This window comes from Ascaphus truei, chromosome 8 (assembly GCF_040206685.1).
Source record: "Ascaphus truei isolate aAscTru1 chromosome 8, aAscTru1.hap1, whole genome shotgun sequence".
Taxonomy (NCBI): Eukaryota; Metazoa; Chordata; class Amphibia; order Anura; family Ascaphidae; genus Ascaphus; species Ascaphus truei.
This window is the reverse complement of record NC_134490.1, coordinates 19,221,762-19,246,034: the sequence shown is the minus strand read 5'-3', so window position 1 is coordinate 19,246,034 and position 24,273 is coordinate 19,221,762. Positions and strand designations below refer to the sequence as shown.

The following is a 24,273-nucleotide window of genomic DNA, read 5'->3' as shown; positions in this document are numbered from 1 at the left end:
CCCTGCTCCGAAGAGCTTACAATCTAATTGGTAGGTAGGAAGAACGTACAGAGACAGTAGGAGGGCATTCTGGTAAGTGCGTTTGCAGGGGCCAAGCTTTATGTATCGTGTATAGTATTAGCCACGGAGATACTCATATGCTTTGTTAAGGAGGTGGGTTTTAAGATGGGTCTTAAAGGTGGATAGAGAGGGTGCTAGTTGGATATTGAGGGGAAGGGCATTCCAGAGGTGTGGTGCATTCAGTGAGAGGTTTAAGGCGGGAGAGGGCTTTAGACACAACCGGAACCCAGAAATTTGGTCTGAGATGTAGGGAGCGACATAAGATCTGATCGGAAGCCAGGAGAAGGATTTCAGCAGGGGAGACGCTGAGGCAGATTTAGGAAAAAATTAAGTGATTCTGGCAGCAGTGTTTATGATAGATTGTAGGGGAGACAGGTGAGGGGCAGGAAGGCCAGACAGCAGAAGGTTACCGTAGTCATGACGGGAGAGAATGAGGGCCTATGCGAGAGTTTTGGTAATAGAGGAAAGGGTGTATCTTTGTAATATTGCGGAGGAAAAAATGACAGTTTTTAGCTACATTTTGGATGAGAGGAGAATGTGAGAGGAGTTGTGTGACCCCTAGGCAGCATGCTTGTGATACTGGGTGTATGATAGTGCTTCCAACAGTAATGTAGAAGGTAGTGGGGCCAGGTTAGGGAGGAAATATGAGGAGCTCCGTCTTTGACATGTTAAGTTTGAGTCAGCGGAGGGCCATCCAGGATGATATAGCGGAGAGACATTCGGAAACTTTGGTCTGTACAGCAGTTGTAAGATCAGGGGTTGAAAAGTAAATTTGCAGCATAGAGGTGATATTTGAACCCTAGAGAGAGTGTGTAAAGAGAAAAGAGAAGAGGTCCCAGGACAGAGCCCTGGGGTACCCCCACAGAGAGATCGATAGAGGAGAAGGTGTTAGCAAAAGAGACAATGAAAGTATGATGAGAGAGGTAAGAGAATATCTAGGATAAAGCTTTGTTACAGATAATAATAATAATAGCATGTTCTTGTATAGCACTGCTAGTTTTACGTAGCTCTTTACAGAGACATTTTGCAGGCACATGTCCCTGTGGCGCTTACAATCTATGTTTTTGGTGCCTGAGGCACAGGGAGATAAAGTGACTTGCCCAAGATCACAGTCTCTTTACTCACTGAGCCACTCCTACCCATACCGAGGGTATGGAGAATGTGAAGGAGAAGAGGGTGGTCCACAGTATTAAATGCTGCAGAGAGGTCGAGTAATATGAACAGAGTGTAATGACCTTTGTCTTTGGCAGCATGGAGGTCAATAATTATTTTATTGTGGGATGTTTGTGGGCTGTTTCAGTGGAGTGAGCAGTGGGGGGCTGGCCCATGCAGGCGCCGGAGGGAAGCGGCCCAACCACGTGCCCATATATCCGACGAACTGTAATCACACTGACACAAGTATATTTATGCCCCCATCTATAATTTTGGGGGAATCCCTTGGTTGTCCCACAAAAATGAATGGTATCTTAAAGGAGTGATTTAATTGATCTGTTTGTCAAAACTAATAACTTATTTTTTTTCACTAGATACTACATTTGAGTCTTTTTTTTTTTCAGATAACTTACCAATATACCCTATTATGCTTTACTGAACAGTCAGTCACTATTCTACCTAAAAAATAAAGGGTTACAGATACATTATGACCTTGATATTCATCTCCGGCTTTAAATTATGATTTATATTGACATCTACTGGTAGCCTTAAACCATACTTTTGTTATATTGTGGTAAATACTGTACTTTCTTCGTGCATTTCAAATTTATGTTGAGGCATATTGAGTCTGTATTTTTTTAGGAGGAATATAAGCCAGGGAAACCTCTTTCCGAAGAAGACCTGAAGAATGCAATTAGCATCCATCACTCTTTAGCCACCAGAGCATCTGATTATAACAAAAGGCCAAATGTCTTCTACCTACGGACAGCAGACTGGAGAGTTTTCCTCTTTCAAGCTCAGTAGGTCTAGACAACATGTGCTATAAAAGTCTTGTATATATTCCACATTCTGATCTTTATGTTTCCATGAGATGATGGTGCAGTCAAGTTATATTTTCCCTACCTTCTCTCTTTTCTCCCTGTTCTCGTGTCCTCTCTCTTTCCCGCAACTTCTATGATTTTCCATTGAAATAAACCTTGTGTTTGAACCTTGGGAAACCATCATGGACTTTCAATCATCGCTACTGAGGTCTCACTCCCCAACCTCACAGATTAATTGTGTATTTCTGTACAGATATTTGGGGCCATGTTTACTGTGCTGTGGCATCCCATAAGACACCTTCTTTGTCACTTGAATGGGCCATAAAGAGCATATTTTCCAGCTTTAATGATGGGTGTGACTTCGTATTAGGGTTGTATAGCTTGCATTGTTGTCACACACCACCAGTACCTTACAAACATTAAAAAAAAAAAAAAAATAACAAGTCTAAAGTAGATGATGGATCTGCTTCATGTGCATTCTAAATGTGATGCTGCCTTTAATAAATGATACAGGTACAGCTCAACCCCGTTAGAACGCGATCCGTTACAACGCGAATCCGCTTATAACGCGATGCAAGCATGGCTCCCAATTTTTGTATTTATGAATACTCTACAACACGATTATTGGTATCGTAAATACTTTATTGTACAATGCATACAATTGTACATTATTTCTAACTCGATCCGCTTATAGCGCGATGTGAGTCTTTGGACTCCAAGCGCAATGTTATAAGGGGGTTGAGCTGTATGTTGTACTGAATTCAAATCCGTACAAGATGAAGTTGCATTAAGCAGTAACACAAATGGGCACTATTGTAGGTCTTATTTGTTTAGGCTTTTAATCTTTTAATTGTCTTTATTGCATAAGTTGTCTAAAGAAGCAATTCAAGGGGGTGATTGTTTTTTGCGAATATATAAATTTTAGATAGGATTGAAACAGGGGGTCTCCAGAGCTGAACCCCACAAATTTCAGCTCAGGGGACCCCTACTTCTGGAAACACATACCTCCGTAGGGGCACTGGTAGCTACTCCACTCGGATAGCAGGGTTCATATAATGGCACAGATTCAAAGCTCCCGCTCCCTACGGGCCAATAGGAAGCCGTGACGTCATCTGGTTCGGCTTCCGATTGGCCTGTGTGATGCGGTAGCTTTAAACCCCAGCTTGCTCAGCCGGAACGGCTACCGACAGCCAATACGGAGGTAAGTATCTCTGAAAGCAGGGGGTCCCCGGAACTGAAATTAACGGGGTTCAGCTTTGGAGACTCCCTGCTTCAATTGTATGTAAAAAAAAATGCAAAAACTATCACCCCCTGGTTTTCTCCTTTAACATTATTTTTTCTTTCTTCGTATAACTGCGCATGGAGTAGTTCTGTTTTTTTCCCTAGCTTTAATTCACTTTCCCCACACTGTACCCGGTTTCAGAATCTCTCCTCTTGTGTTTCAGGAATACAGAGCAGATGCATTCGTGGATCACCCGCATTAATGTAGTGGCAGCCATGTTTTCTGCTCCCCCCTTCCCAGCTGCAATTGGATCACACAAGAAGTTCAGTCGACCTCTCCTGCCTAGTGCAATCACCAGGCTTTCCCAGGTAACTAAAATACGCCACATGGTACTGTATTCATCTGAGAAAAAGTAGACTTCAGGGGGAAGTTCGGTGATGCCCCCACTGCCACATTTATTGTTACCTCCCTTTTCCTAGCTAGAACTATTTAAATTAAACCATAGGTGTGAATTGGTATTTGTGCTATGTATGTATGTATATCTTTATTTATATAGTGCTATTAATGTACATAGCTCTTCACAGTAGTAATACACGTGACAATCATATAAATAACAAATAATACAAATAACACATAATGGGAATTAGTGCTTCAGACATAAAAGTAACATTTATGAAAAGGAGTCTCTGCTCCGAAGAGCTTACAATCTAATTGGTAGGTAGGAAGAACGTACAGAGACAGTAGGAGGGCATTCTGGTAAGTGCGTTTGCAGGGGCCAAGCTTTATGTATCGTGTCTAGTATTAGCCACGGAGCTACTCATATGCTTCATTAAGCAGCTGTGTTTTAAGGTTGGTCTTAAATGTGGATAGAGAGGGTGCTAGTCGGATATTGATGGGAAGGGCATTCCAGAGGTGTGGGGCAGCTATATTGCTTGCATATGTAGAACTAGAATGTAAACTCCTATTATTATTATCATTATTATTGTTTATTTCTAAACATATTCCGCAGCACGTTACAATAGGGTAACAGAATCATATCAATGATATAAACAGAAAGACATACCAAATAAGGACATACCAGCACAAACATATACAGAAGGGAATGAGGGCCCTGCTCCTGAGAGCTTACACTCTAGAGAGAATAAAGGGCAAAGTTGATACTAAAGGTAAAGTGGCTGCTCATTGTGGAATTGAGGAGAGAGTTTTTCTAGGTGCACTGCTGGTCCCAATAGGGTTTTGGGGGTGTATATTAGGGGGATCACAAATAGACTTCCTCAAAAAATGAGTTTTCAGGGAGCTTTTAAAAGTCTAAAAGTTGGGGGAGTGTCTGATGGAACATGTAGGGAATTCCAGAGAGGGGGCAGCATGGGACAAGTCTTATAAGTGGGAGTGAGAGAAGGTAATAAGGGAAGAGACAGAGGTCATGGGCAGAACAGAGGGAGTGACTAGGGGTGTATTTGAAGACAAGGGCTGAGATGTAAGGGGGGCAGCTTCATTGCGAGCTTTGTAAGATAGAGCTCCGATTTTGAATTTAACTCTAGAGGATGTTGGAAGCCAGTGTAGGGATTTGTGTAGTGGAGCAGCAGAAGTGGGGCAGTGAGTGAGTTGATGTTGCGTCATGATTGAGAAAAGGGGGTATTCTTGTGATATTTCGGAGGTGGAGACAAGAAATGTGGGCGTCAATATATAGATGATACTGAAAGCCAAAAGATTGTATTAGTTCACCAAGAGAAGCGGTATAAAGTGAGAATAGCAGAGGGCCATGGAGGGAGCCTTGTGGGACCCCAATAGAAAGAGGAAGTGAAGAGGAGGAGACACTAGAGAAGTAAACACTGAAGGAGCAGTTCAATAAGGAGGACGTGAATCAGGAGAGGGCAGCGTCACAGAGGCCAATGAAGTGGAGAGTGTGTACAGGCGAAGTGGGTGATCAACCGTGCCAAAGGCAGCAGAGAGATCCAGGGGAATTAGTATGGAGAAGTGACCCTTAGACTTAGCTGTGACTAGGGCATTGGCCACTTTTGTTAGTGTTGTCTTAGTGGAGTTTAGAGGGTAGAAACCAGATTGCAAAGTATCAAGCAGGGAGTTGGAGGAGAGAAAGTGAGTCAGGCGGTTGTATACAAGCCCTCCATTAGCTTGGAGGCAAAGGGGAGAAGAGAAATAGGGCGGTAGTTAGAGAGTGTGGGTTGAAAGAGGGTGTATGAGGGCATTATTGTAGCACTATGTTATTTGCTACTATACCATAATGTAACAATTAAGTATCCTTATTATGTATTGCTGTGTCATTGTTTTCCATTAAAATATTAGTATTGTTGGTTATGAAAAATGTGCCAATATAATGAGCTCATTATTATTTACTTGTAATGTGCCAACATGTTCCACAGTGCAGGAAGACACTAACAAGCAAAACAATCATTTACACACAATAGCACAACACAGATAGGTCAGGCGGCCCTGCTTCAAGGAGATTACAGTCTAAAAGGTGGAAATGGGAATGAGGACTCAAAAGGATCGGTAGGGAGAAGGGCTGATTTTTGGAGGATGTATGATGTGATCTATAGTTTGTTCATCATGAAGAAACATGAGGATATCAGGAGGATATTGACTAGGCCTTTTTTAAGAAGTAAGTTTGTTTGTGTGAAGCATAGGGGAGAGTCTGATAGTGTGGGGTAGGGAATTCCAGAGGTAAGGAGAAATCTTAAAGTAGGTCTGAGTGGAGACAACGTGTGGAGGTGTACCTACTGTAGACAGTTCTGAAATGCAGGTAGGGGCATTGTTGTGAAAAGCTTTGTGAATGAGGACTAAAATGTCTAAATTACAAAGAGTATAGGTAACCAGTGCAGTCATTTGTTTAAATGAGCAGCAGAGGGGAAAAGGTGCGTGAAGCGAATGTCTACCTGCAGTGTTTAGTAATTAATAGCGAACGCTTATGTGGGAGAGAGGTTCTGTGATGAGGAAGTTGCGTATTCTAGTAATACGCCGTATTGCTGGAAGCGACCGGATCTGGTAAGGGATGAAGGAGAGGTAGGGGTACAAAATGACCCCCGGATATGGTATCTGAGATATTTGCACAATGGTCTTTAGTAGTGACAGAAAACTGAGGTGTGGGGGTAGATTTGCACAATGGGAAATCAAGAAGTTCTGTTTTGGACATGCTAAGTTTGAGACAGTGTCACGTATCCAGGGGGAGATAGCAGAAAGGCAGGAAATGCCACAAGACTGGTGAGAGGTCAGAAGCAGATATTAAACATCTAAATAAACAGATTACTGTAATAAAAAGATGGTGGAAAAGATGTTTGAACGGAGTTAAAAGAATGAGAAAGTTACATGTAGGATTTGTTAGAATTGTAATCAACCTATTTCATGTTTAGGAGGAACAAGTGAAAACGCATGAATCCAAGTTCAAGAGCATGTCGTCAAGTTTGATAGAACACCGCACATCCCCTCCTGACAAGAAGCTGAAAGGAAAAGAGGTCGATGAATTTAAGCAGAAGCAAGACTACCTAGAATTTGAGGTACATCACGCACTTAGCAAATAATCTGTATATTTATTTAATTTTTTTCTACAAGATTGACGTGTATACCTTGGATCCCAATGAGACATTTTGAAATGTAAAGAAATAGCACACTGTGGTACCGGCTGTGTCAGAAAGCCGAGCGCACCAGTTCTATGGATATTCCAGAACCACGGCCATGTGATCACTTAATAGTGACACATTCATAACCCAACCCCCAACACCAGAAACGGAACAATAAGTCCTCTTCTATTCCAAACATTGTTTTATACGTTAAAAAAAAGTTGTGTGTGCCGAACACGCGCATTTTAAGTGAAACTTCTTTTGTCTCACAAATTGTATTTGTGATGATGATGTTTTTAATTAAAAATCAAAACAATTTCAGTGACAAAACACAAAGGTGTGACTTAGAATGCATGAGCACGGCACACACACCCTGTTTTAACTATTTGCACTAATATATTTATACTAACTGTGAATTCCGCGTGTGACTGTGTGTGTGTTTTTGTGTGTGTGACTCTGGGTACGTGTGTGTGACTGTGACTCTGGGTGTGTGTGTGTGTGACTGTGACTCTGGGTGTGTGTGTGACTGTGACTGGGTGTGTGTGTGACTGTGACTGGGTGGGTGTGTGACTGTGACTCTGGGTGTGTGTGTGTGTGTCTCTCTCTCTGTGTCTCAGTGTTTGTGTGATTTCGGGGGACGTGGCTCTCTCACCTGCCTGTTGTTCCTGGATCCTCTCCTCCCCCTCAGTCCGTCCTCTTTGGTGGCCCGCGGCCATGCGCATGCTCCAGCCATGCACAGTAGCTGATGGGCGTTAGTGCGCATGCGTCCTGGAAGAGTACTTGGAGGTGGACAAGGGCGGTACTGCGCTTGCGTGGTGGGGCCACGAGCCCATTAGTAGTATGACATCACCGTTTGTTGTGGTTTTTCGTTACAAGGGAATACATTTTTCCCCTGAAAACACTATAGGCGCCAGCAAAGAAGTTTCATTTAAAAAAAAAAGTTAATACGCTAAAATAATTGATTGGTAATTAGCCTAGAGATAAATATCTTCTGATCCAGGTGGATCCGCTTGGTAACACAGCAGCTAACCTGCTGTCTTAAATTTGCTTAGTTTCTATGTCGACTCTATAGCTTGTTACAGTTGAATTGTGATTGTAAACTTGTATCCCTTACTGTAGAAGTCCCGGTACGGCACTTACGCCATGCTCCTGCGAGCCAAGCTGAAAGCGGGCACCGAAGACTTGGAAGCTTTCGAAACATCCCTATTTGACTCGGCGGACAACGATGAGGATGGGCTGAAAAAGTCACGTTCCAGTCCTGCGCTGAATCTGGATCCACCAGTCTCATCAACCAAAACTAAATGCCACGTGTCTTCACGAGCATGCTGCAGACCAGCCCATAGCAGCAGTCAGCAGAAATCTTGAAGCATCTGCAAGTTAACGTCTTGGAGAGAGGAGAATGAGGCTCCTCCTCCTTCCTCTATACCTAGTCTGTTGGGTTCAGAGCCTGTGCCAAGAAGTATTGCATGATTTAATACTTTTTGCTAGTATACACTTTGCCAGGCAGAGCTTTTGAAAACAGTGTTGGAAGTCCCTGTGATGGATTATATGGTGTGCAAGCACTGCCCATGTGTACGATGCACCATGAAGCGTGTGCAAGGAGCAAAAAGCATGCGAGTGAAAGCTGCTCCGGGTGTATCTCTGTGGCCAGATAAAGATTCCAAACCTTTGTTTTATATTTAAAGCCATTTAACTTCAATGGGACCATGTTTTTATTTTATTAGTGGAAAATTACCAAAAAAAAAACAAAAAAGTTGTTTCTGTTGAATCACTGTGGGTTTACCTTGTATACCTAAGTGTACTTCATTACGGAAATACATTACGGAAATACATACAGCACATAAACTTTGCTACAATGTAATCTTATGGAAACAATTAAAAGGTCAATGCCTCCAGTTCTGGGGAAAAAAAGGGCAATGTACAGGATTTCTACTCTAATTTTGTATATGATCTGGCCACTCTAGTTGCAAGTGATGAAGAACCACAGAGACAAAAGGCTGAACTGAACCACTTAAATATATATCTCCGAGGGCTTTGGCAAATGGTTCATTCACTCAGGATGGTGCCATTTCCAGCCAGTTACTGGGATCCCTCCTTTTTTGTGACATATTTTTGCACTTTTACTACTCACTGAGATTCTCAAGCTGATTTTTGTAGTTTTAATGCTCCTTTTGAGGATGGGAAAAATCTTTCCTTTCATGCTGAATTTTTGAATGTCCGATTTCATTACAACTCTGAAGGGGAGTAACGTTTAACCCGGAAAGGCAGGAGCACTCCCCAGTTTTTGCATGCGGCATAAATCGTGACTGCGTCTGCTTCTCCTTCACCACAAACGTTGGACCTGGCCAGTCATATTTTTTATTTTTTATTTCTGGCACCTGATGAATACCAGCAGAATTTCAATCAGTCGCAGCTTCAGAAGTGACTTTGTTACGTGGACAGTACAGGTGTGAATTTGGGCTACCGCTGATATGTAAATTCCTGTCCTAAGACATCGGAATGGGCTTTATGAAAATGTTAAGCCAAGCTCTAGAGCCATACAATACTGCATATAGACGAGGGTTATTGAAAAAGAAGCAAATGTTTGACCCATAATTTCAGTTCTGTTTAATGATTACTTTCAACACTAACAAAGTACTCCAAAATAACAATAGGAAAGCAAGAACCGTACTATTTGCTAATGAGTTTCTGAATGCAGCCAGGCAACACATACTTCATTCGCAACGCAGTGGGAAATTATATCTAAAGTTATTACAAAGTATTTAGTACTCGTTTGGCCTTATACTGAACATCTAAAAGGAAAAAAACCCCACTAATTTCCATATAAATGGGTCCAATTTTTAGCATCCATTTTGTCTGGGCATATAATTGGCTTCTGATGTTGCAGGACAATATTTTCCATTTAAAAACACGTTTGATTCACTACTGTGAACTTGTTTAATCTGTTTTACAGTAACAAACATCCATCTTCCGGAGAGAATTTGCTATTGCTTAGTTTATCCAGACATCAAAGTAAATCATGTAAACTGGAAACTCAAAAACTGCCCGTTAACTTTGGAAGACTTATTCAATGTAGCAGTCCCTCTAGCGAGCCATGCCATTCATTAGGCAGTAACGAGCGGCCATTCACTAGGAAACAGTGACTGCAATGGCTGCCTATTAAACTGGCACTTTGTTTCTACATATTCTCTCTCCTCTCTCTCTCTTCCTCTCTCTTCCTCTCTCTCTCTTCCTCTCTCTCTTCCTCTCTCTCTTCCTCCCGCTCTATCCAAAACATTCAGTAGAAAACTGGACGCAGAAAGAGGAGCTACATCACTTCTCAAACTGACAAGACCCTATCAATGCAGGAGCTGCCACATTCGTCCACTGGCAATTCAAGAGTTTAGATGACATCTGTAAGGTGTACTCCTTTAACCTTGTGTTCCTTATGCTTTTTTATGTGATATTTTCCTTTTCATTTTTATAATGTTGCAATCTGGCGATATCATCCTCCAAAATGTGCCATTTCCCCCATAGAAGTCAATGTGATGGAGCTTGAGTGATTAAATGCTTCTTTTAGCACTTCTAATCATTATCGAAAAGAAAAAAAAAATAACAACAGAATGCTGTATATTTTTAAGAGTATTTCCATGTATTGTGCTTTTTTCTATTTACCTGCTATTTGGGACTGCCAGTTTGATGGGCCAGAACTCTGCAGCACTTGGGTTTCCGTATTTGTATGATTCTTAAGGGTACAACATAGGGCAATAGTCGTTTCACAAGGCATCAAAGGGCCTGTGAAACATCAGGATTAACAACAAAAAGTGCATTATAAAGCTGCAATCCAACAACATTTGACCACACCCCCACTTTTTAGAATCACCGTGCGAGTATGCCTGGAGACCCAATTATTCATTGTTGCTTAATTATAGTCACTTCCTATAGGCCAGGGGGCACCAACTCCAGTCCTGAAGGGCCACCAACAGGTCAGGTTTTCAGGATATCCTTGCTTCATCACAGGTGGCTCAGTCAACGATTGAGCTACCTGTGCTGAAGCAGGGCTATTTTGAAAACCTGACCTGTTGGTGGCCCTTGGGGACGAGTTGACCACCCCTGGTCTATAGGCAAACCAATCAGTAATAGCAATGCCATCTTCATCTGCAATGGGGACCATATATGTTTGACCAATGCAGTCTGTCATTGCAAAACCCCATATTGCTTCTTAGTAACTGTACATTCAGAGCACAAAGCCTCTGCAGACTAGAACATTGAGCCCCAATACTGTTTCACATGTATGTGCAACAAACGTTATTTTTTTTTGACCCAAAATGTACCATGTCACTTTTAGCGTTTGGATTAAAATCAGTCTACAATACCAATCTGCAAGCAAATAAATCCTCCATGTACGGTGGTTATGTGAGGTTTTAAAAAGCACATTTCTCTGATAGGTGAAAAGGAAAACAGAGGATGCATCTTTTTGCCAAGGGCATTCGGTTGATTGGAATGAAATGGATGGTAGGCTGAAGCAAGGAGGGACTGTTTCTGTTGGCACAATGATTGATCCCAAAGCAGACCTGAATGTGTTGGCATTAGCAGCACCTTCTCGTGTTTAAGAGCTGTGTGCACATAAATGAACATTAATGGTACAATCCATCCAAGCTTCCCATCTTGTGCTGCGTTCCTGTACCAGTCAGCATTTTCTCCTCACCGGTAACGTGTTTATAAATGACGCTCATGCTTTTGTTGTTTTTTTTTTCTCAGTTAAGAAATGTATTTACAATTCAGAGCATCATTTTTGTAAACCATGTGAAATGTAATAATCGGCAAAAAAATAATAATAATATGTTTATTACTTGAATGTTTGGCAACTTAGACACGGGGATGACAAACTACTGTAGGCAACCCAACTGATGTATGTAAAGTTTAATGTCTAGCGCAGGGGTGGCCAACTCCAGTCCTCAAGGGCTAGCAACTGGTCAGGTTTTAAGGATATCCCTGCTTCAGCACATGTGGCTCAATCAGTCCCTGCTTCAGCACAGGTGGCTCAATCAGAGGCTCAGTCTTTGGCCTCTGATTGAGCCGGCTGTGCTGAAGCTGGCATATCCCCAACATCTGGCCTGTTGGTGACCCTTGAGGAATGGAGTTGACCAGCCCTGGTCTTAACGTTGAAGCAGGCATACAGAGATTTGGAGAGGCGGAAGAGGGTCAAATGTTATAATAAGAATGTGGAAGAGTGATCAATTATGTTAAAGTGAGTGCAATTCCTACCAAATGGGTTTGAAATGCTATACATTTTGTAAAGAGCTTGCCTACTAAGTTTTTATGAGATTTAGACAAATGTAATTGAACCACAAATAGGAACTCTTCTGCTTCCCATGTTGATTCACCGTCAACCAAATGAAAGCCATTTCAATATTCCTTCCGGATTCAGTACATGAAGCGGTCCCGCTGTCTATGTTTAGAGGCACAGCACAGAAACGCACTCGTTAACAAACACAATGTAAGAATAACGAAGAAGAGGCACAGGATGTGATATATGTGTAGCACCTGACTGCACCAGTGGATATTCTCCGAATCAGTCGCTAGTGCACATTGGCCAAAGCTAAAGCGCGATAATTCAGACGCAAAGTTCATAACGGGCCAGTTCTGCTCCAAAATTGAAACCGATTTTAGTCGGAATTCCTTTTTAACGCAGCAAACCTTTAAAAAAAAAATGTTTGTTTAGTTTTTTTTCCAAATGTTATTTTCTTTCAAAATTATTCTCAGAAATCATACAGTTAGCATCAGTTCACAGAGGCTTAGGGGGGACATCTTTCTAGTTAAAAAAACCCAGCATCAGACATAGGTAATGTATCCACAGTTCAAATAAGGACAGATGCATTATTTTTTTATTATTATTATTTAACAATGCCTACGGGCATAAAGCAGAAAGGGAAAAATCTGAGAAGAGATAAAACAAATACGCATAAGGCACTTTGTAATTATTAAGATTGAGAGTGCATTTTAAGAGTAATTGTTTCTCCATTCTAATCATTCCTTTTGCACAGTAAGATCTTCCTTTTTATCACAGAGTTGAAACTAAACAAAAAGAAAGAAGTGTGAAAATGAGTTTTTATAAATAGTCCACTAATCCCCCAGTTGCCATGCAGTTTGCAAATACTAGGCCAGTGCTTATAACAGGGGTGGCCAACTCAAGTCAAGGGCCACCAACAGGTCAAGTATTATGAATCTCTCTGCTTCAGCACTGGTGACTCAATCAGTGGCTCAGTCAAAGACTAGGCCATCTGTACTGAAGCAGGGATATCCTTAAAACCTGACCTGTTGGTGACCCTTGAGGACTGGAGTTGCACAACCCTTGCTTACACGTTACGTTACTCATATTTTTAGGTTGGCCTTCGATCCATTATTGTCACATCCCTTCTTTGGATTACCGGTGGCAGATTGGACGAGCCGTGATACTTCATGCATGGCCTTAGCATTTATACCATGCACAAGCAGAGGGCATTCTGAAAAAGATGGGAAACAATGATAATGCCTTTCGATGTATAATGTGGGTGAACACTTTGAAGCTTTCTTTTCCTAAATCGGCCAGTGTTATGCTTTGTGTGGAGCATGATTTCTTCATCCCTTCTGTGCGGCAGGAGTGCCATGTTATAGGCATCCTCCAGTACTAAAGGGCCTAACCGTTTTGCATCTGTCCATATTTTCTCTTAAGCATTTAAGGGCCAAGAGCACCTTTAGTAGTTTCTAGAGAAGGCCAGTGTCTGCTTTTTGTATTGCTTGAAGGACGTCCTTTCTGCATCACTAAGTAATTCTGAGAATGTTTAATACAGTGTTCTTTTCTTCTGTAATTGTGGTCGCGGGCTTGTCATGGACCTGCAATATGCCAAACTGTTTTCTGCGTTAAAGATCTGTATTCAGGTTTTTTTTTTCCATACGTTTATTAAAACAAAGCTCTACATATGGCTGTACAGTAATATTTATTTCCTTTCAGACTTGAAAGATAATGATGTAGCAGTAGACCTAGTAACCAAGAAAGCAAAAACATACCGTTTAGAGATCATTCTGAGCCGTGCACTTTGACCCTTTTACGGCAATCGCTTTGCTGGCCCATCTGACCGGAAAAGGCTAAGGCAGTCGGAGGTGCCGAAGAAATGGGGTTAGGAAAAGGTAGAAGTTTGAAACTGTTCTCGCTAAGATTGGATACATACTGTGGTTGCAATTACTGGGATAATTTATGGAGACACAAGAAAGATCATTCCCATGTAGTAAAAAGTGGTGCAAATGCCAACAACAAAAAATACAAAATGCTTGGCATTTGCTCGAGCCGATTCAATAACAGGTTTTCCTGTCTTGCTAAACCAAACAGTTCTGCTTTTTTACCTATGCAAATGACCAATGGGAGCTGTCTTTTGTGCAGCTTTAGGGGGTCTTCCATGGTTCAACAATTGATAACAATTGATAGTAATGATGGGATATGTTTTCTATTGCTTACTCCTAGGAGTTCGGATTACGTTTTACTGCCCGTTAGAAACTGGGCTTAAAAAGTAGATCAAACCTCTCCAGCTGCTTTATTTACCATCAGGAAAAGTTTACCCCTTCATGGCAAAACTTGAAAAGCAATTTCAAAATAACTGGGCAGGCTTGTTCTGTGGTGGGATTAGTAAATAGACGCAGGGGGAGAGCACCACGTCTGTGTGTGTTCACTTCAAACATTTAAAGTTTGAATGTTGTTAATCAATAACAACATAATATAACAGTCAATAAAAAGCAGCATGCCCAATAAATCCCTCATACACTTACCTTCAAAATAGCTGCAAAGAATAACAGCAAATTGCAATCGACAAACATCATATATCTCACAGCAACGAATAGCTGAATGCCTAGACTTTTCTGTTGGAGATATTTAGCATTATAATAGCTGAGGTTACATGGTATGCGCTGAATAATGCCGTGAAAACAAGGCATTTCTTCTTAATCTAGAATATAAATCCTGGGTTATAAAATCAAAATGATCATCCTTTTCCCACCCATTAGTGTGGAGATAGAACCAGGTTCTAAGTGTTGTGTAATAAGAAGGCTGTATCCTAGCAAAGCAAGTATAAATATGTATTTGTATTGGGTTGGTGGGAAGAAGAAAAAAGTGGACACACTCAACTTACCACATTTATTCTTGATAAACAACAAAAAAGAAACCATTTAAATAGTCTGATTATTGATGAACATATAGTGGAATGGAGCACTACGAAGGTACAATTAAAAAGATAAAACATGGAAATATTAGCTGGGACGGAAGTCAGCCCATTTGCTTCTAGAACAGACAGTCTTTCTACCATTAGTCCAATGAGTTGAATGCACTTATTGTGTGTGGGGCTCATTTCAAGAATGAGGCGCTCTAATTCTCCCCGACGATGATTTTCTGGGTGTTGTGAGGAACCGTTGAGGAGAAGAGATTTAAATGGTTACAAACGGATGTCCATTTTGATGCAGATTTACACATTTTTGAGCATTTCTTTCGTGGCTGATTTACAGTCAACCACATTTACACCCATTATACACTTGATCAGATCGGCTCAAAAGCGCGGTGGTAGAAGTCCCATCAACACCCAGACGATCCTCGTTTCATTCATGCTGACAGGGGCACGTGAAAACGGCACCGTCCTGTTTTATTGTCCACTTGCTGGCTCTGTGGTTGGGGCCTGTTCTGCTGTTGGAGACATTTTTAAGGGTACTGGGAGTGTCGGTTTCTGTGGACTACCCTGATGAGATCCAGTGGACTTCTCTGCTTCAACCGATTGACTTCCATAGGCGCTGTCGACTGTCACTTCTAAAGATAAGAAAATATGAACTGGTCAAAAACTTGAATATAAAATGGTATCATTGCCACCTGGGGTGAACACGATGGTCCCCTTAAAACCCCCTATTTGTGTTATGATACCTGCAATAAGACTCAGACACATGTCTTCTGTATATTCTCTCCTGCATCAGCGAGTATTATTACAACACTGCATCGTGATGAAATACCATGTCTATTAAGTACAGTAGTAGACTGCAAGCCCCCCACACGTTATTAGAAGTGCTGGGTTTGCTAATGTTTGGAGTTGGTGAGTCACCGCTTTGGTTGGGTTACCACCAGTAACATCGTAATTAGCACAATGTTTTAAAGACACTGAGCACTATACAAAATTGGCAGTAGGCAACTTTCCTAGAGTCACACAGAGAGGAATAACAGAAAAGAAATGGCCACAACAGACTGATTCATTACATTAACCTTATATAGAATACACTTAGTGGAGGACAATTCCTGTGCTTTTATTACAAAGGAAGCCTAGTTATTCTCCATGGGGGGCTGGGGGGCATTCATTTAATGCAGTAGCTTTTAGTTAACAACATTAATACCGCAGAGGGAAACATACAGTATACACACACTTTTTTTTAATTGATTTTCAACAGTTTTGACATTCTGGATTACAGTAAAACATCAAAAATGCTTCATGATCGGAAAAGTTATACCATAATCAACCAAAATACCATTATAATACCAATGACTTGTATTGAATATTAGTGCCACTACATGACTGCAAGGGGCCGCCAAGGGCACCACTGGGTTTCCTACAGAAGGATGCTGGATTGGTTGAGGGGTGGCCTGCCAGTTGGTTGGAGGCTATCATAGATCAGCCAGCGGTGCCACCTTGTGGCATTTTCAACACGAGTCCCTTAGTACAGGGGGGCGCAAACTTTTTTCCCTTGCCGACGGTCCCCTCACCTCTGCGCCCCCCCTCACCCCGGCATCATGACGTCACGTTGCCATAGCAACGTGACGTCACATGACCTCGCGCCTTCATTTGACGCCGCGTCCCATGGCGACGCGTGTGAGAAGCCGCCGGAGCCACGGTAAGTTAGATTTACAGAGGCCATGCATCTCCCCCGGCACTTAATTTAAGTGCCTTCGGGAAGCGCGCAGGGCCTCTGTAAACGCCCCCCCCCCCCCCTGGGCTCAATCTCGCGCGCCCCCCCCCCCCCCTGGGGTCGTGCCCCCCAGTTTGCACACCGCTGTCTTAGTATACCTGTCAGTTTCTCCATTTTAAGGGAGTTGCCCTTCTGAGCTTTTGATAGTTAGAATCCCAATGTATTCTGGTAAAATATTTAAAGTAAACAAACGTGTAGTTTAAACACAGTGTTAGTGAGATGAAGTTGCTGGAGTTGTTTTAACCTCTTCACTGCCAGACAACATGGCAAAAGGGTGACGAGTACAAGAAACTGTATCTATACTTTGCAAGAATATAGATTAATACGGTTAAACTCTGCAAAGTTGTTTTGTTTTTAGCCTACCCTGTATTATTTATGGTTCTGATAGAGACAAACACCGATTATCATAAGCAGCAACGTGGAGTATAAACTTACTCCATTAATAACATTTTTTTCCCAGTTTTGAAAGACAGAGATAATACAGTGGTTTGTATTTAGTTTTGGGAAGGCTAATGAGGTATGTGTGACTATACATAAAGCTTTAGAAATACAGTAATATGTAATAATAACTGGAGCAAGCTTTGAAAAAGGGGACCTTTATTTGCACTCACTGATGGATAGTAGAGCAACAAGGTCTGGCTAAAGTGGTTTGGGGCAGGTTGAATCCCTTAACAGGATTGTACTATACCAGGAGTGGCCAACTCCAGTCCTCAAGGGCCACCAACAGGTGATTATATATAAGGCTATCCCTGCTTCAGCACAGGTGGCTCAATCAGTGGCTCAGTCATTGAGCCACCTGTGCTGAAGCAGTGATATCCTTATATATAATCACCTGTTGGTGGCCCTTGAGGACTGGAGTTGGCCACCCCTGTACTATACTATGTACGGATCACAATTTCTAAGCCCAACTGTAGATGGTCAGGTCAGCAAAATACTCCTGCAAGCAATGGGGGAGCTGCGCATGACGTTGAGCCCTCCCATTGGTTAGGCTTCTCCTTGGCTGGGAGGTGGGGGGGTGACGCCCGTTTCCCTGGTTACCAGACACTGCAGCCTGCTTCCGAATCAGAGGTAAGAGTGGGGACGCTGTACCCGGCCCGCAAATCCAGAGAGGGAGAATACCGGACACGTTATGTATTACCTCTCAGTTTTTACCGAACAGATCTGCAAAATACCGGTCTGTCTGGTTAAAAACCGGACCCCTGGCAACCCTACCTGCGCTACATACAAATACAAATGGGTTTAGGGGAGGACCTTTAGCAGCGGAGAATGGAGAGTGACTGGGATCACAATAGAAACACGGCTGGTGAGACAGCGTCCCAGAACAGAGGAATGCGGCGAATCATTAATGCCTTGTATTGTATGTCTTTATTTATATAGCGCCATTAATGTACACAGCGCTTCACAGCAGTAATACACGTGGAAATCAAATAAATAACAGATAATATAAATAACAGATCATGGGAATAACTGCTTTAGACATAAAAGTAACATTAAGGAAGAGGAGTCCCTGCCCCGAGGAGCTTACAATCTAATTGGTAGGTAGGGAGAACGTACAGAGACAGTAGGAGGGAGTTCTGGTAAGTGCGTCTGCAGGGGGCCAAGCTTTATGTATCATGTGTTCACAATATCCACAGTGCTATTCGTATGCTTCTTTAAGCAAGTGTGTCTTAAGGTGGGTCTTAAAGGTGGATAGAGAGGGTGCTAGTCGGGTACTGAGGGGAAGGGCATTCCAGAGGTGTGGGGCAGTCAGTGAAAAAGGTTTAAGGCGGGAGAGAGCTTTAGATACAAAGGGGGTAGAAAGAAGACATCCTTGAGAGGAACGCAAGAGTCGGGATGGTGCATAGCGAGAAATTAGGGCTGAGATGTAAGGAGGGGCAGAAGAGTGTAAAGCTTTAAAAGTGATGAGAAGAATGGAGTGTGAGATGCGGGATTTGATCGGAAGCCAGGAGAGGGAATTCAGGAGGGGAGATGCTGAGACAGATCTAGGAAAGAGTAGCGTGACTCTGGCAGCAGCGTTTAGGATAGATTGTAGGGGAGACAGGTGAGAGGCAGGAAGGCCAGACAGCAGGAGGTTACAGTAATCAAGACGGGAGACAATGAGGGCCTGAGTCAGAGTTTTAGCAGTCGAGCAACAGAGGAAAGGGCGTATCTTTGTTATATTGTGAAGGAAAAAGCGACAGATTTTAGATATGTTTTGAATGTGAGGGGCGAATGTGAGAGAGGAGTTGAGTGTGACCCCTAGGCAGTGTGCTTGGGCTCCTGGGTGAATGATTGTAGTTCCAACAGTAATGTGGAAGGAGGTAGTAGGGCCAGGTTTGGGAGGAAGTATGAGGAGCTCTGTTTTAGCCATGTTGAGTTTAAGGCGGCAGAGGGCCACCCAGGATGATATAGCAGAGAGACATTCAGAAACTTTGGTTTGTACAGCAGGTGTAAGGTCGAGTGTTGAAAAGTATATTTGTGTGTCGTCAGCATAGAGGTGATAATTAAACTCAAAAGATGTTATTAGGTCCCAGAGAAGAGAAGAGGTCCCAGGACAGAGCCCTGGGGTACCCCCACAGAGAGATCAATAGAGGAGGAGGAGGTGTTAGCAGAAGAGACACTGAAAGTACGATGGGAGAGTTAGGATGAGATCCAGGATAGAGCTTTGTTCCGAATACCAAGAGTATGGAGAATGTGAAGGAGAAGAGGGTGGTCCACGGTGTCAAATGCTGCAGAGAGGTCGAGTGTAATGATCTCTGTCTTTGGCAGCATGGAGGTCGTCAGTTATTTTAGTGATGGCTGTTTCCGTGGAGTGAGCAGTGCGGAAGCCAGATTGTAGAGGGTCTAGGAGAGAATAGGTGTTGAGAAAATGGAGCATGCAAGAGAATACAAGACGTTCAAGGAGTTTAGAGGCAAAAGGCAGGAGGGAGACAGGTCGATAGTTAGAAAGACAGGTAGGGTCAAGCTTTCTGTTTTTGAGTAATGGTATGACTGTGGCATGTTTGAAGGAGGATGGAAAGGTTCCAGAGCAGAGGGAGGAGTTAAAAATGTGTGTGAGCGTAGGGATTATAGTAGGAGTAAGAGGTTTTAGGAGATGGGAGGGAATGGGGTCAAGAGGGCAAGTGGTAGAGGGAGAAGAGGTGATCAACAGCGACACATCCTCCTCTGAGACAGTTGAAAAAGAGCCAAGGAAGGCAGGAGGAGAGTTAGGAAGAGGTGTAGGATGGGAGGAAGAAACAGAGGGGATGTTCTGCCGTATGGATTCCACCTTTTCCTTAAAATAGTCAGCAAAGTCCTGAGCGGAGATGGAGGAAGGAGAGGCAGCTGAGGGTGGTTTGAGTAGAGTATCAAAGACAGAGAACAGTCGGCGTGGGTTAGACTTGTGCATGTTGATTAGTGAAGAAAAGTAGGCTTGTTTAACTTGTGAGAGGGCAGAGTTGAAACAGGATAGCATAAATTTGTAGTGAAGGAAGTCTGCGAGAGTATGAAATTTCCTCCAGAGGCGTTCAGAGGAACGAGTGGAGGAACGCAGCATGCGCATGTGGGAATTTAGCCAGGGTCTAGGGTTAGAACGGCGAGTGCGGCAGAGAGAAAGCGGGGCATGTAGATCAAGAGAGGATGACAAGGCAGAGTTGTAGTTCCTGACCAGGTTGTCAGGGTCTGTAGCAGAGCTGAGAGAGGAGAGGGAGGAGCGTAAAGTGGACTCAAAGTCAGGTAAGTGAATAGAGCGCAGGTTTCTGCAGAACCGGGGGGTAGATGGAGGTGGAGAAGGGGTAAGCGAGATAGAGAGAATGAGATGCGGTGATAGTCAGAGAGAGGAAAAGGGGAAATGGAGAAATCGGAGAGAGAGAAGTTTTTAGTGAAAACCAGGTCTATGTAGTGGCCATCCTTGTGGGTGCTGGCTGCAGACCACTGTTGAAGGCAAAAAGAAGAGGTTAGAGAAAGAAAGCGGGAAGCCCAAGGGATCAATGTGGCAATTGAAGTCCCAAAGGAGAAGAACAGGGGAGTCTGAGGAGAGAAAGAAAGAGAGCCAGGATTCAAAGTGAGAGAGAAAGGCAGAAGGGGGATGAGTAGAGGTAGGTGGGCGATAGATGACCGCCACATGGATAGGGAGAGGAGAGAAGATCTGGACAGTGTGAACCTCAAATGAGGGAAAAGCAAGAGAGGGGGGAATAGGAAGGGTTCGGTAACGGCAGAGGGAGGAGAGCAGGAGCCCCACACCTCCAACCCTGCCATCAGGGCGCGGAGTGTGGGAGAAGGAAAGGCCACCGTAGGAGAGGGCAGCTTCCAGAGCAGAGTCAGACTGAGTGAGCCAGGTCTCAGTTATAGCAAAGAGAAGCAGGGAGTGAGAGAGAAAGAAGTCATGCACAGAGAGGAACTTGTTAGAGAGGGAGCGAGCATTCCAAAGGGCACAGGAGAAAGGGAGAGAGGAGGGAGGGTGGCAGGGGATGGGAATGAGGTTGGAGGGGTTAACACCAGGAGGAGTAGAAGTTGCATGTGGGAGGCAAGGACGAGAGCATGTAGAAATAAGGCAAGGACCAGGATTGGGAGAGATATCCCCAGAAGCAAGGAAGAGAAGCATGGAAATAAAGAGAATGTGTGAGGATGATTTGTAGGGGTGTGTTTTAGTGCAGGGTGTATAGCTGTGTGGTGACAGAGGGCGCAGGTAAGAAAGGAGTTCATGTGAACTGATAAGTGGGGAAGATATATGAATAGAGTTAGAGACATAAGGAGACTGGTGAAAGGAAGTGCATAATTTGAAAATAAGTGAGGTTACAGCAAATATAAAAAGTAAAGGCGGCATCACAGCAATAGTTAAGTGTTGAGATGTGCAGTCTGGGATGATATCCTCCTTTCCAGCGTAGTTCAAATGCAGGAATCAGAAGCAGTAGGTGGTGTCCACTTTTCCACTTCTTTTTGAACTTCCTTTTTTAAACCTCCACACTACTTTAAAGATTTCTACTTACAAGCATGTCTGCTTAGGAGCATGGCTGCAGGCAGCAATGGCTGTTGTGAGTTTACTTATATACTTTTACAAAGTCACCTGGTTGGCCCAACAAACTTAATTAGCACATGTGAGGGACGTTAAAGCAAATGGTTTGAAAGAGGAATTAACAGCGTTTAAAGCTGTTGACCAAGCAATATCCTACATGTGTTTTTTTAAATAAATCAGTTCTGTACTATGAGAAAATACTTGTAGCATTAAAAAAAATTATATTTTTTTTTTAAAGACATTTTTAATGTATTCTAATGTACCAAGCATTTTTGTTTCTATAGCAACCATTTACAAAGTCACATCTCCTTCCTCTTCTGAGACAGGCTCTGGCACACCCCCTTTGTCCTCTCTCTAGCAGTGCACCAATTGTATCTAGTGCCTGCCTAGTCACATGATCTTCCACACAGAACTTTGCATCTTGGGTAATCTTCTGCTGCCCTAACAGTGATTTAAAGAATCCCGAGCCGAATCTTCAGCTATCGCTTACAGGAGAACGGATCGATCGACAACTTAGCTAATTACTTGTCAGTATGCCGCGTAGTATTAATGCACATATTGAATAGAATTTTTTTATTTAATTTTTTTAAACTGCAGCTTGAACCGAAGCTCTAAGGCTGCTGCCACCGAGAGGAGAGGCCGCCTGGAGAGGGCGCAAGCGTTCACTCGGCTTCCCCGCCGCCTGCAGCAGGAGAGATCTGCAGTCGAGACGGGGAGGCGTGTCTGGGGGGGGGAGGAGGGCGCGGCCGTGACGTCATGGAGCTGGTTCGCCCTCATTGGGCGAACCGCTCACGTGACCCGGCCGCCGCCTGCCCGCCGCACCTAAACACAGATTTTTCTGTTTCCTCCTGAATCGCGAGCCCTGGCGCCTCTGCTCCCGCGTGTCCTGTCCTATAGACAGCCTCACAGAGGCACATCTATGCGATCGCACCGCCCGCGCCCTCCTGCGTGCCGTCGCGATCACCATGGCCGCAGCCTAAAACAATGATTGAGAAGTACAGTAAAACTCTCCAGAGAATGAAAGTCTGCGTGAAGCTGCGGCAATGCGGCCATCGCCTTTGAGGTATTGTCTTGCTACGTAATCACAAGTTACCGTTGATTGATTGATTTTACTGTACAATGGTGTAAACTGAATACATACAAGCTTGCCATGATGAGACAGTTTCTTGTTGGGGCCTTTTCTCCAAAGCACCAGAGCCACACGGTGACATACTTTGGTTTTTCAATAAACTGAAAGCAAATCAGGCATATTGTCTACTAATTGAATGGCTTAAGACCCAGAAGCCTAACTCCAAAAAGCCCGAGAAGAAATCACACACATGATACATACAATGTTGTTGGGTTTTTACTGTTGGGGCTACTTATTGCAGGTCTCTGGCCTGAGCTATTACTTCTTAATTAACCATAATTAAAAGTATGTACAAAGATCATTTTACGTGAGAATTTCACTAAACCTCTAATGTGTCGACTTTTTGTGTTTGCTTTTCACTCCAGAGATATCTTCTTTACTCTTTTAGGCGAAGACAAGTTTATTTGAGATTACCTCTATGAGACAAATCTCACACAAGGTCATTTACTGCCTTTTACCATTCTAAAAGTCCCTATGGTTTCATTGAGGAAGGTAGATGCAATTCCTTACCATGTAGCCGTCAAATACAGAACGCCAATCAAATACAATTTGTAAACATTGTAAATGTATGTATGTATGTCTTTATTTATATAGCGCCATTAATGTACATAGCTCTTCACAGCAGTAATACACGTGACAATCATATAAATAACAAAGAATATAAATAAAACATAAAGGGGAGAAGTGCTTCAGGCATAAAAGCACCATTTAGGAAAAGGAGTCCATGCTCCGAAGAGCTTACAATCTAATTGGGTAAATCCCCCTATAGCAGGGGTGGCCAACTCCAGTCCGCAAGGGACATCAACAGGTCAGGTTTTAAGGGTATCCCTGCTCCAGCACAGGAAGCTGAGACAGTGGCTCATTCATTATAACTAAGCCACCTGTGCTGAAGCAGAGATAGCTTGAAAACCTGACCTGTTGGTGGCCCTCGAGGAATGGAGTTGGCCACTCCTGCCTTATAGACTATTAATGTGGATATTGTGTCAGCGAAGGATGTTACGGTTACCTGGATTCTGAAGCTTCGCGTAGGTTTCTGATTTACACAGCAGCTGTACTCCTTCATTCAATCCCATTGATTCCAAGGTTTTAATCAGCTCGTTTACACTTCCACCAGCCAGCTAGAATGTAAAAAAATGTAATCAGTCCCATTTTCTACCAGGAATATACAGTATTACGAAACGGAAAGGTCTGCTTGAAGTTGAAACATACTTCATAACTGCGGAGGAGGCTCTCAGTGGGAGAAGAAGTTTGTTTATATGTTTCAACTAAACTTTGTAGCCTCAGTCTTGTAGCAAGTTCTGTCCAGTCCGACCCAGTCTGGCCTTCATTCAGTAGCTGTTCAAGACGCTGCACCGTGTTAGTTTCCAGTGAAAGAATGTTCACTAGAATTAAAA

At 43.1% G+C, this 24,273-nt stretch overlaps 2 protein-coding genes across 5 annotated transcripts in view; one reads left to right on the top strand and one right to left on the bottom strand.

Moving 5' to 3' along the window:
* Nucleotides 1-13,770, top strand: part of PSD (pleckstrin and Sec7 domain containing) — a 188,762-nt gene extending 174,992 nt beyond the window's left edge. For both annotated transcript variants that reach the window (XM_075610700.1, XM_075610701.1), the window contains 4 exons: nt 1,855-2,012; nt 3,479-3,623; nt 6,624-6,767; nt 7,950-13,770. In XM_075610700.1, the coding sequence (XP_075466815.1) occupies nt 1,855-2,012; nt 3,479-3,623; nt 6,624-6,767; nt 7,950-8,195 (693 nt within the window). In that variant the 3' untranslated portion in view covers nt 8,196-13,770. The remainder of the gene's footprint in view (nt 1-1,854; nt 2,013-3,478; nt 3,624-6,623; nt 6,768-7,949) is intronic.
* A 1,187-nt stretch (nt 13,771-14,957) lies between these two features.
* NFKB2 (nuclear factor kappa B subunit 2) overlaps nt 14,958-24,273 on the bottom strand; it is a 56,784-nt gene continuing 47,468 nt past the window's right edge. For all 3 annotated transcript variants that reach the window (XM_075610702.1, XM_075610704.1, XM_075610703.1), the window contains exons 21-23: nt 24,089-24,261; nt 23,886-23,997; nt 14,958-15,636 (exon numbers count right to left, since the gene is read on the bottom strand). In XM_075610702.1, the coding sequence (XP_075466817.1) occupies nt 15,476-15,636; nt 23,886-23,997; nt 24,089-24,261 (446 nt within the window). In that variant the 3' untranslated portion in view covers nt 14,958-15,475. The remainder of the gene's footprint in view (nt 15,637-23,885; nt 23,998-24,088; nt 24,262-24,273) is intronic.